At 46.6% G+C, this 12,892-nt stretch overlaps 1 protein-coding gene across 4 annotated transcripts in view; it reads left to right on the forward strand.

The window, feature by feature from the left end:
- Nucleotides 1–12,892, forward strand: part of LOC123724056 (rab11 family-interacting protein 4A) — a 116,264-nt gene that overhangs the window by 63,410 nt on the left and 39,962 nt on the right. The window contains exon 1 of one of the 4 annotated variants that reach the window (XM_045715865.1): nt 6,427–6,533. The exons of 2 other annotated variants lie outside the window; for them this stretch is intronic. In XM_045715865.1, the coding sequence (XP_045571821.1) occupies nt 6,510–6,533 (24 nt within the window). In that variant the 5' untranslated portion in view covers nt 6,427–6,509. Of the gene's footprint in view, nt 1–6,426; nt 6,534–11,993; nt 12,724–12,892 lie in introns of those variants that run through there. One more of the 4 variants, XM_045715864.1, reaches the window with a different exon arrangement.

Raw genomic sequence — 12,892 nt, forward strand, 5'->3', positions numbered from 1 at the left:
CCTGTCCAGGGGGTGTCCGGTACATCAAGCTGTCTCACTACAGTAACAGGAGATCCTGCCGTTCCCTCTGCTTCTACCATGTTTGTGGGCTAGAACTCTATAGTGGTGTTCAGTTCTCTGCTGGTTTAGATTTCATCATTCTGATAATGGTGAGAGCCTCGATCAATGGACGTACCAGCAGTGGTCCCTCCTTCCCTTCCTCCCTCTCCCCTGCCTGGTCACCTTGTCCTCATGCCCAGTTAGACCACTGAGACCAGTGTTGCCCAATGTCTGATCATTCTGTTAGCATTCTGTTCTGTTGTTGTTCTATTGTTGGCAGTTTGGTTGTTTTCCTACCAAGCTGTTCAGTCTGTATGAGAACACTATCTCTCAGACAGACAGAGAGAAAAGAGAGAGAGAGAGAGAGAGAGAGAGAGGAAGAGTGAGAGAGAGAGAGAGAGAGAGCGTGAGGGCATGAGAGAGAAAGAGAGAGAGCGTGAGGGAATGAGAGAGAGAGAGAGAGAGAGAGAGAGAGAGAGTGTGTGTGTGTGTGTGTGTGTGTGTGTGTGTGTGTGTGTGTGTGTGTGTGTGTGTGTGTGTGTGTGTGTGTGTGTGTGTGTGTGTGTGTGTGTGTGTGTGTGTGTGTGTATGTGTGTGTCCGTGAGTGTGTCAGTCCAGTCAGTTTTTGTATTCTGACATTGCCTCGGCGATTAGCGAATTTCCTCTTTCACCTTCCCTGTCTGTAGGAGATTGCTCTGGGCGTTCCGAGCAAGTGTGTGTGTGTGTCCCCGTGTGTGTGTGTGTGTGTGTGTGTGTGTGTGTGTGTGTGTGTGTGTGTGTGTGTGTGTGTGTGTGTGTGTGTGTGTGTGTGTGTGTGTATGTGTTAGAGATTGCTTCCTCTGGCCTCCCAGTGGTAAATGCTTCAGATAATACAATTTGTTTCCTTCCACCGTGTCAGTATATCACCATGTCTAGTGGTGTTGCTGACACACAAACAACCCACACACACACTCTCTCTCTCTCTCTCTCTCTCTCTCTCTCTCTCTCTCTCTCTCTCTTTCTCTCTCTCTCTCTCTAGTTCTCTCTCTCTAGTTCTCTCTCTCTCTCCTCTCTCTTCCTCTCTCTCTCTCTCTCTCTCTCTCTCTCTCTCTCTCTCTCTCTCTCTCTCTCTCTCTCTCTCTCTCTCTCTACCTGTAGGGTTGTCAGTGAGATTAAATGACTAGGAAGGTGTGGCTTGAGTCCAGAATTTTTTTTGTACAGTGCTTTGTTGCTGAGAGTGTAGCTGGTCTGACTGCTCTCCGAGTGAGGGAGTGAGAGAAGGAGAGAGAGAGAGACAGAGAGACAGTCTATTTGACCTCCTTTAGATCCTAAGCCACAGTAATGTGTACTGGGCTGGCTCACAGGTTTTATAGGGAGACTGTATGTCAGTCATTACAACTCTATATGAATCTACTGACTATAAGCAGTTCTACTTTTACTGGGCTCATTCATCTTTATGGGAATATGATACAGTGAATATGCTGTGCTGCTATGTTTAATATTTTTCACTAGAGGGCATCGATGTATAGCTACAGAGAGAGAGAAGCAGAGAGAGAGAGAAGCCGAGAGAGAAGCCAAGAGAGAGGTAGAGAGAGAAGCAGAGAGAGAGGTAGAGAGAGGTAGAGAGAAAAGCAGAGAGAGAAGCAGAGAGAGAAGTAGAGAGAGAAGCAGAGAGAGAAGTAGAGATAGAAGCAGAGAGAGAAGCAGAGAGAGAAGCAGAGAGAGAAGCAGAGAGAGAAGTAGAGAGAGAAGCAGAGAGAGAAGCAGAGAGAGAGAGACAGTAAAAGAGAGAGAGAGGAGAGAGAGAGAGAGAGACAGCGAAAGAGGGAGGGAGAGAGAGAAGCAGAGAGAGATTGAGTTCTGGCTCAGTTAGATCTGAGTTAGCCTGCCCTGGAGCAGGTTAGTCCTGGCTCAGTTAGATCTGAGTTAGCCTGCCCCGTAGCAGGTTAGTCCTGGCTCAGTTAGCTCTGAGTTAGCCTGCCCCGTAGCAGGTTAGTCCTGGCTCAGTTAGATCTGAGTTAGCCTGCCCTGGAGCAGGTTAGTCCTGGCTCAGTTAGCTCTGAGTTAGCCTGCCCCGTAGCAGGTTAGTTCTGGCTCAGTTAGCTCTGAGTTAGCCTGCCCCGTAGCAGGTTAGTCCTGGCTCAGTTAGCTCTGAGTTAGCCTGCCCCGTAGCAGGTTAGTCCTGGCTCAGTTAGCTCTGAGTTAGCCTGCCCCGTAGCAGGTTAGTCCTGGCTCAGTTAGCTCTGAGTTAGCCTGCCCCGTAGCAGGTTAGTCCTGGCTCAGTTAGCTCTGAGTTAGCCTGCCCCGTAGCAGGTTAGTCCTGGCTCAGTTAGCTCTGAGTTAGCCTGCCCCGTAGCAGGTTAGTCCTGGCTCAGTTAGCTCTGAGTTAGCCTGCCCCGTAGCAGGTTAGTCCTGGCTCAGTTAGATCTGAGTTAGCCTGCCCTGGAGCAGGTTAGTCCTGGCTCAGTTAGCTCTGAGTTAGCCTGCCCCGTAGCAGGTTAGTTCTGGCTCAGTTAGCTCTGAGTTAGCCTTCCCTGGAGCAGGTTAGTCCTGGCTCAGTTAGCTCTGAGTTAGCCTGCCCTAGTTCTAAAGGATACATTGCCATAGAATTGTACCTGGCTAAAAGGTGAGCCATTTTCATGATACCGGTTATCCCAAGTTGACCAAAGCTACCTTGCTAACTCCTCAAACGTAGTATAGGGCTCAGAGAGACATGAGACATACACAGCTCAAGGCTGTGTGTGACCTGAACACCTAATGATGGAACAGGATGAGTGGCTGGGAAGACAGTTTTACTCTAAGCCTTTTTCCATCACACACCAGCTATCACCACTTGCCTAGGTGTGTGTGTGTAAGGAGATCTATCAGTTACTTATTGGCAGAGCCAGGTGTGTGTTGCACATTATCAAGGATGTGTGTGTGCTGTCTCTATGTGTGAGCACCTGGGATCTGAACCCAGTAGTTCATTATACCTGGTCTGGGATCTGAACCCAGTAGTTCATACTACCTGGTCTGGGATCTGAACCCAGTAGTTCATTATGCCTGGTCTGGGATCTGAACCCAGTAGTTCATACTACCTGGTCTGGGATCTGAACCCAGTAGTTCATACTACCTGGTCTGGGATCTGAACCCAGTAGTTCATACTACCTGGTCTGGGATCTGAACCTAGTAGTTCATACTACCTGGTCTGGGATCTGAACCCAGTAGTTCATTATGCCTGGTCTGGGATCTGAACCCAGTAGTTCATACTACCTGGTCTGGGATCTGAACCCAGTAGTTCATACTACCTGGTCTGGGATCTGAACCTAGTAGTTCATTATACCTGGTCTGGGATCTGAACCCAGTAGTTCATTATGCCTGGTCTGGGATCTGAACCCAGTAGTTCATACTACCTGGTCTGGGATCTGAACCTAGTAGTTCATTATGCCTGGTCTGGGATCTGAACCCAGTAGTTCATTATACCTGGTCTGGGATCTGAACCCAGTAGTTCATTATACCTGGTCTGGGATCTGAACACAGTATGTCATTATACCTGGTCTGGGATCTGAACACAGTAGGTCATTATGCCTGGTCTGGGATCTGAACCCAGTAGTTCATACTACCTGGTCTGGGATCTGAACCTAGTAGTTCATTATGCCTGGTCTGGGATCTGAACCCAGTAGTTCATACTACCTGGTCTGGGATCTGATCCTAGTAGTTCATTATTCCTCGTCTGGGATCTGAACCCAGTAGTTCACTATGCTTGGTCTGGGATCTGAACCCAGTAGTTCACTATGCCTGGTCTGGGATCTGAACCCAGTAGTTCACTATGCCTGGTCTGGGATCTGAACCCAGTAGTTCATTATACCTGGTCTGGGATCTGAACCCAGTAGTTCATTATACCTGGTCTGGGATCTGAACCCAGTAGTTCATTATACCTGGTCTGGGATCTGAACCCAGTAGTTCATTATACCTGGTCTGGGATTTGAACTGACAACCTTCTGGTCCACCTCTCTAACCTCTTGGCTACCTGTTGCTATGTACTGAGTGTGGATTAGTTTAGTTTAATCCAGTATACATAGCAGCTAAAAGCTGAATTGCGTATACATCAGGAAATTCAAGAAAACAAAATAAATCAATAAATGGGATACAGTATCAAGACAGATCAGAAGTCATGGATGGGATCAGGGTTGGTGCACAGCTTGCATTTTGGATGGTCAGCCGTGGAAATATAGATGGTCTTGAGAAGGAGAGAGGATATCAGTCACATTCAAGGAGACAGAGACAGACAGGTCAGGGAGACAGAGACAGATAGGCCAGGGAGACAGAGACAGATAGGCCAGGGAGACAGAGACAGATAGGCCAGGGAGACAGAGACAGACAGGATAGGAAGCCAGTCAGACAGGTCAGGGAGACAGAGTCAGACAGGCCAGGGAGACAGAGACAGACAGGATAGGAAGCCAGTCAGACAGGTCAGGGAGACAGAGACAGACATGTCAGGGAGACAGAGACAGACAGGTCAGGGAGACAGAGACAGACAGGCCAGGGAGACAGAGACAGATAGGCCAGGGAGACAGAGACAGACAGGTCAGGGAGACAGAGTCAGACAGGTCAGGGAGACAGAGTCAGACAGGTCAGGGAGACAGAGACAGACAGGTCAGGGAGACAGAGACAGACAGGTCAGGGAGACAGAGTCAGACAGGTCAGGGAGACAGAGACAGACAGGTCAGGGAGACAGAGACAGACAGGTCAGGGAGACAGAGACAGACATGTCAGGGAGACAGAGACAGACAGGTCAGGGAGACAGAGACAGACAGGTCAGGGAGACAGAGACAGATAGGCCAGGCAGACAGAGACAGACAGGTCAGGGAGACAGAGTCAGACAGGCCAGGGAGACAGAGACAGACAGGATAGGAAGCCAGACAGACAGGTCAGGGAGACAGAGACAGACAGGCCAGGGAGACAGAGTCAGACATGCCAGGGAGACAGAGACAGACAGGTCAGGGAGACAGAGACAGACAGGTCAGGGAGACAGAGACAGACAGGTCAGGGAGACAGAGTCAGACAGGTCAGGAAGACAGAGACAGACAGGTCAGGGAGACAGAGACAGACAGGCCAGGGAGACAGAGTCAGACATGCCAGGGAGACAGAGACAGACAGGTCAGGGAGACAGAGACAGACAGGTCAGGGAGACAGAGACAGACAGGTCAGGGAGACAGAGTCAGACAGGTCAGGGAGACAGAGACAGACAGGTCAGGGAGACAGAGACAGACAGGTCAGGGAAACAGAGACAGACAGGTCAGGGAGACAGAGACAGACAGGTCAGGGAGACAGAGACAGACATGTCAGGGAGACAGAGACAGACAGGTCAGGGAGACAGAAACAGACAGGTCAGGGAGACAGAGACAGACAGGTCAGGGAGACAGAGACAGACAGGTCAGGGAGACAGAGACAGACATGTCAGGGAGACAGAGACAGACAGGTCAGGGAGACAGAGACAGACAGGTCAGGGAGACAGAGACAGACAGGTCAGGGAGACAGATACAGACAGGTCAGGGAGACAGAGACAGACAGGTCAGGGAGACAGATACAGACAGGTCAGGGAGACAGAGACAGACAGGTCAGGGAGACAGATACAGACAGGTCAGGGAGACAGAGACAGACAGGTCAGGGAGACAGAGACAGACAGGTCAGGGAGACAGAGACAGACAGGTCAGGGAGACAGAGACAGACAGGTCAGGGAGACAGAGACAGACAGGTCAGGGAGACAGATACAGACAGGTCAGGGAGACAGAGACAGACAGGTCAGGGAGACAGAGACAGACAGGTCAGGGAGACAGAGACAGACAGGTCAGGGAGACAGAGACAGACAGGTCAGGGAGACAGATACAGACAGGTCAGGGAGACAGAGACAGACAGGTCAGGGAGACAGATACAGACAGGTCAGGGAGACAGAGACAGACAGGTCAGGGAGACAGATACAGACAGGTCAGGGAGACAGAGACAGACAGGTCAGGGAGACAGAGACAGACAGGTCAGGGAGACAGAGACAGACAGGTCAGGGAGACAGAGACAGACAGGTCAGGGAGACAGATAGATCCATAGCAGCTGTTATTATTTTCAGCCTGTGGTTTGTAGTGTGTGGGTTTTTACTCTTGTTTGTGAATACTGGTTGTTCTGCCAAAACCAGCACCAGGATGAACGTACCGCTGTGCAATGGGCTTTCTCTTTCTTTATTTGTGCATAGGCTTGTACCATTTCATCAAGAAAGTCTCTGAAACCATTCAGATGTGAAGGTATGAACAATATTGGTTTCAAAATAAAGCTTGGTTAACTCAGGTGTGCCTCAATCTGGCCCATAGGCAGGTATTCTGTTTAAGTGCAGTTACATAAAGCTGCCACAAGTGGCGCCAGTGTGCCCTCCTCCACATGTTCTGAACCCCTAACACACCAGAGAGAAAGAAGGACAGGTGTAGTAGCAGTGTTTGTAGCATAGCCAGCTAACCTCCTAGATGTCTACACAGCCAGCAGTACATGTAAGTACAGCTTCACTCTGACATCACCTTCTATTGTAATGGCAGAATGACTTTACCTTCGCCTGAATGCAACTCAGGGTTGTGATCATTAGGAATCAAATGGAAGAAAACAGACTGAAACACGGAGGGAGACTCCTGAATTAATCTAATAAGAAATACTCCACTTCCTTTTCAATTGCAAAACTTTTTACAATAATGAATACAACCCAGGTGTATAACAGCCCATGTGTCTCCCACAGTGCCTGTAGACTCGGCCCGGGTGTGTGCCTGTAGACTCGGCCCAGGTGTGTGCCTGTAGACTCGGCCCGGGTGTGTGCCTGTAGACTCGGCCCGGGTGTGTGCCTGTAGACTCGGCCCGGGTGTGTGCCTGTAGACTCGGCCCGGGTGTGTGCCTGTAGACTCGGCCCGGGTGTGTGCCTTTAGACTCGGCCCGGGTGTGTGCCCGTAGACTCGGCCCGGGTGTGTGCCCGTAGACTCGGCCCGGGTGTGTGCCCGTAGACTCGGCCCGGGTGTGTGCCCGTCGACTCGGCCCGGGTGTGTGCCCGTCGACTCGGCCCGGGTGTGTGCCCGTCGACTCGGCCCGGGTGTGTGCCCGTCGACTCGGCCCGGGTGTGTGCCCGTAGACTCGGCCCGGGTGTGTGCCCGTAGACTCGGCCCAGGTGTGTACCCGTAGACTCGGTCCAGGTGTGTACCCGTAGACTCGGCCCGGGTGTGTACCTGTACAGGTGTAAGCCCATGTGTCTCTCCCTCACAGTGTCTCTCCTCCCCAGCAGCTAACCCTGACTCAAGCAGCTTAGGTCCTGCGTGTTTGCCATTGGCATGGGGAGTAATTGGTATGCATGGCAAGACTGGATGTTCTCTCTTAATCTCTATACCTTATTTCTCTCTCTCTCTCTCTCTCTCACCCTTTCACTCTCTCTCTCTCTGTCTCTCTCTCTCTCTCTCTCTCTCTCAATTCAATTCAAAGGGCTTTATTGGCATGGAAAACATATGTTTACATTGCCAAAGCAAGTGAAATAGATCATAAATAAAAGTGAAATAAACAATAGAAAAATTAACAGTAAACATTACACTTGCAAAATAATACAGACATTTCAAATGTCATATTTAAATGTTATAGTTAAAGTACAAAAGGGAAAATAAATAAACATAAATATGTGTTGTAATTAAAATGGTGTTTGTTCTTCACTGGTTGCCCTTTTCTTGTGGCAACAGCTCAAATCTTGCTGCTGTGATGGCACACGGCAGCAAGATTGGGTTTGTTTTCAAATTCTTTGTGGGTCTGTGTAATCTGATGGAAATATGTGTCTCTAATATGGTCATACATTTGGCACGAGGTTAGGAACTACAGCTCAGTTTCCACCTCATTTTGTGGGCAGTGTGCACATAGCCTGTCTTCTCTTGAGAGCCAGGTCTGCCTACAGCGGCCTTTCTCAATAGCAAGGCTATGCTCACTGAGTCTGTACATAGTCAAAGCTTTCCTTAACCTGTCAAGGTATAGGGGGCAGTAGTTTTGATTTCGGATGAAAAATGTGCCCAGAGTAAACTGCCTAATACTCGGGCCCAGTCAAATATTTGCATATTATTAGTAGATTTGGATAGAAAACACTCTGACGTTTCTAAAACTGTTTGAATGATGTCTGTGAGTATAACAGAACTCATATGGCAGGCAAAAACCTGAGAAAAATCCAACCAGGAAGTGGGAAATCTGATGCTTGTAGTCTTTTCAAGTCATTGCCTATCTAACACACAGTGACTTAGGGTTCATTCCACTAGATGTCAACAGTCTTTAGAACCTAGTTTCAGGCTTTTGCGGTGAACACAGAGCAAACAAGAAGGCCGGGAAGTTGGTGACTCAGAAAATGACATGAGTTTTGTGGCGCGTGTTCACGTGATGAGGTACTGTGTTCCATAACGTTTTTCAAGACATTGGAATCGTCCGGTTGGAATATTATTGAAGTTTTATGTTGAAAAGGCACTAAAGATTGATGCTATACAACGTTTGACATGTTTCAACGAACGAACGTAAATATAACTTTTTTTGACTTTCGTCATGAAATTTTGGGCGCGGTTCCTACATTTGGAGTAGCTTACTGAACGCGCTAACAACAAGGAGGTATTTGGACATAAATTATGGACTTTATCGAACAAAACAACATTTATTGTGGACCTGGGATTCCTGGAAGTGCCTTCTGATGAAGATCATCAAAGGTAAGTGAATATTTATAATGCTATTTATGATTTTAGATGACTCCAAAATGGCGGGTATCTGTATTGCCTGGTGTATGTTTCTGAGCGCAGTACTCAGATTATTGCAAAGTGTGCTTTCCCCGTGAAGCTTTTTTGAAATCTGTCACAGCGGTTGCATAAAGGAGATGTTTATCTATAATTCTTTGAATAACAGTTTAATATTTTATAAACGTTTAGTATGAGTATTTTTGTAAATTGTTGTGCTGATCCACCGGCAGTTTTGGAGGAAAAGTATTTTCTGAACATCACGCGCCAATGTAAAATGGGGTTTTTGGATATAAATATGAACTTTATAGAACAAAACATACATGTATTGTGTAACATTGAGTCCTAGGACTGTCATCTGATGAAGATCGTCAAAGGTTAGTGCTTAATTTTAGCTGTATTTATGGTTTTTGTGACCCCTCTCCTGCTTGAAAAATGGCTGTGTGGTTTTTCTTGTGTTGGCACTGTCCTAACATAATCTAACTTTATGCTTTCTCCGTAAAGCCTTTTTGAAATCGGACAATGTGGTTGGATTAAGGAGAGGTTTATCTTTAAAATGGTGTAAAATAGTTGTATGTTTGAGAACTTTGAATTATGACATTTTGTTGTTTTGAATTTGGCGCTCTGATTTTTCACTGACTGTTGAATAGTATGAACCGTGGGTGGGACGGTAGCGTCCCACGCAGCCCTGAGAAGTTTTAAGTTTGGGTCAGTCACAATAGTCAGATATTCTGCCACTGTGTACTCTGTTTAGGGCCAAACAGCATTCTAGTTTACTCAGTTTTTTTGAGTGAATTTTTTCCAATGCTTCAAGTAATTATCTTTTACTTTTCTCATGATTTGGTTGGGTGTAATTGTGCTGCTGTCCTGGGGCTCTGTGGGGTGTGTTTGTGTTTGTGAACAGAGCCCCAGGACCAGCTTGCTTAGGGGACTCTTCTCCAGGTTCATCTCTCTGTAGGTGATGGATTTGTTATGGAAGGTTTGGGAATCTCTTCCTTTTAGGTGGTTATAGAATTTAACTTCTCTTTTCTGGATTTTGATAGTTAGCGGGTATCGGCCTAATTCTGCTCTGCATGCATTATTTGGTGTTTTACACAGACGATATTTAGCAGAATTCTGCCTGCAGAGTCTCAATTTGGTGTTTGTCCTATTTTGTGAATTCTTGGTTGGTGAGCAGACCCCAGACCTCTGTTTGTCTGTCCTATAATAACATAAATAAGGTTGTTTCTCTTGTCTGTCCTTCAGTGACATAAATAAGGTTCTCTGTTGGTCTGGTCTGACATGTATCAGTATTACAGCGTGTGTGTGTTAAGGGAATACTAAAAAACTAAGTCCTAGTCAGTAGTCTTGCTACTGTCTTAGAAGTCCTGTAACTACATTTGTTTTAACATTTATTTGACCAAGATCAAATTCTTATTTACAATGTTAGTAACCAGAACAGCCTGTGTAGACAAGACCTGCATGCTGGTACTTCCAGGAAGTAGTGAGCTGTGAGACTCCTCACTTCCCTATAATATAATGAGTCTTTCTATTTCCTGTTTCCTTTACACTCATTGATTCACTTTATTGTTAACAACCTGCTGTTTAGCTTCTCTGTGGTTGTTTTTTTACTGCAAGAACTGACTATTCCTCTAACCCCACCCCCTTTCTGTGTCTCCATGAGGATAGGCTGAAATGCCGCTAACCCCACCCCTCTCTGTGTCTCCATGAGGATAGGCTGAAATGCCGCTAACCCCACCCCTCTCTGTGTCTCCATGAGGATAGGCTGAAATGCCGCTAACCCCACCCCTCTCTGTGTCTCCATGAGGATAGGCTGAAATGCCGCTAACCCCACCCCTCTCTGTGTCTCCATGAGGATAGGCTGAAATGCTGAAGAGTGAGGCAGGGAGAGAGAGAGCAGATGAAAAGATGAAAAGAAAGAGTTAGCGATGAGCGTGTGTTTTTAAATTTTTTTTTTTATCTTTTTTTTTTTATTATTGAAGTAAAAAAAAAATGTATTACCAATGTAGAAAAGTCTGTATACATACAGTAAATACATAAATAGACAACGATAGCATATGCTAGGGGGTACAACAAATTACAGATTATACAAAAACGCAAAACACACATGAATTGTTTTAACAGGTTTCTTATTAGAAGAATGTAGAATGGTCTTAATGTACTGCTCGAATTCATTCTAGAAAACATGGAAGAGTGTAAAAGTATAATCAATGTTAATGTCTTTTTAAGTTTCTTCAGGTAGTGATTGGCAGGGTAATACTTCTGTATCATTCTGAAAGAGACCTCTTTGACCATGTTAACAAGCAGGTATTTGTGTGATAATAACCAGACTTTTTTTCCAACAGATATTAGTGACCAATGTATTCTAGTAACTTGTGACATAAGGAATGGATACAATATCCCTTTGAAATAAAGCACGAATAGATCTGTTGTTCTGAGGAAGCAAGGAGAAACATATTTTCCCTATTGGAGAGTTAATGCAGTTAAGCGAGGGTAGGTCAAGAAGGTGAGGTCTGGCTACACCTCTCAATAACATGAGAGTTCCAGATGGAATAGCATCAAAGACTACGGCGAACTCTCTAGGTGTGACAGGGATATTGCAACGAGATAAAAATTCCTCATAATTGAGTAACAATCCTTCTGCGTTAAAAAGTTGACTTACCAGCAGGATATGATTAGTGAACCAGTTCTTAAAACATAAAGACTTGTTTCTATACAAAATGTCCTTATTGTTCCAAATGAAATACCTATGCTGGGAAAAATTATGTTTATATATTAACGACCACGCAATGAATACTTGTCTATGAAAAGCAGATAATTTTGCAGGAATCTTATCAATGTTATGGTTACAAAGTAACATAGAGATCAGCGTGGTTGCAATGCGAGACTCAATATATCTGATGTCACCGCTAGAGAACGGCCCAGCTGAACAGTTACCTAGCGGTAGTTAACTAGCGAGCGGTAGCGGTAGTTACCTAGCGGTAGTTACCTAAGTTACCTAGCGGTAGTTACCTAGCGAGCGGTAGCGGTAGGTAGTTACCTAGCTAGCGGTGTAGTTACCTAGCTAGCGGTGTAGTTACCTAGCTAGCGGGGTAGTTACCTAGCAGTAGTTACCTAGCAGTAGTTACCTAGCAACAGCCAGGAGGGAGGGAGGTGGTGTACAGTGGGAGGTGTGGCTTTAACCCGGTAACTGTTGCCGAAGCGTCAGTGTGTTTTCAAATTCAAACCGGCACGCTGCAGTGTCAGTGTGTTAGCTGTTCTGTTGACGGTACAGTGCTGGTGTAGTGTGTTAGCTGTTCTGTTGACGGTACAGTGCTGGTGTAGTGTGTTCGCTGTTCTGTTGACGGTACAGTGCTGGTGTAGTGTGTTAGCTGTTCTGTAGACGGTACAGTGCTGGTGTAGTGTGTTAGCTGTTCTGTTGACGGTACAGTGCTGGTGTAGTGTGTTAGCTGTTCTGTTGACGGTACAGTGCTGGTGTAGTGTGTTAGCTGTTCTGTTGACGGTACAGTGCTGGTGTAGTGTGTTAGCTGTTCTGTTGACGGTACAGTGCTGGTGTAGTGTGTTAGCTGTTCTGTTGACGGTACAGTGCTGGTGTAGTGTGTTAGCTGTTCTGTTGACGGTACAGTGCTGGAGCGCTGGTGTAGTGTGTTCGTCGCAGCTCTTCTTCTATCAAAAATTCTGTGGATTGTAATTGGGGGACTACTGTTTGGGCTGGACCTATTGGACTGTGGGTTTGTGTGTTCGGACCTGGCATACACACGTGTGTGTGTATGAACGATCTATATTGTGACTGAACAACACACGTGCAAACAGTAATTGTTAGGAGGGTGTGGATTACCCGTATCTGGGCAGTGTGTGTGGATGTGTGTGTGTGTAAATGTCTGTGGCAGTGGAATCAGGAATGGACAGCACACTTCAGAGGAGAGAAGAGAGCCACCCTGCAATGGACTGCACGGTAAGAGAGTGTGCCTGCATTGCGAGAGAGAGAGAGTGAATGCAGCAGCAGACAAACTGTGTCCTTTGTTCCAACTCTGTTTCTCTCTCACTCTCTGTTTCTGTCGTTCTCTCTCTCTCTTGTTTCAAAACCACAGCAACAGTCATCGGTTTTGTCCCAAACGGCACTC

The sequence above is a fragment of the Salmo salar genome, chromosome ssa03 (genome assembly GCF_905237065.1).
Source record: "Salmo salar chromosome ssa03, Ssal_v3.1, whole genome shotgun sequence".
NCBI lineage: Eukaryota > Metazoa > Chordata > Actinopteri > Salmoniformes > Salmonidae > Salmo > Salmo salar.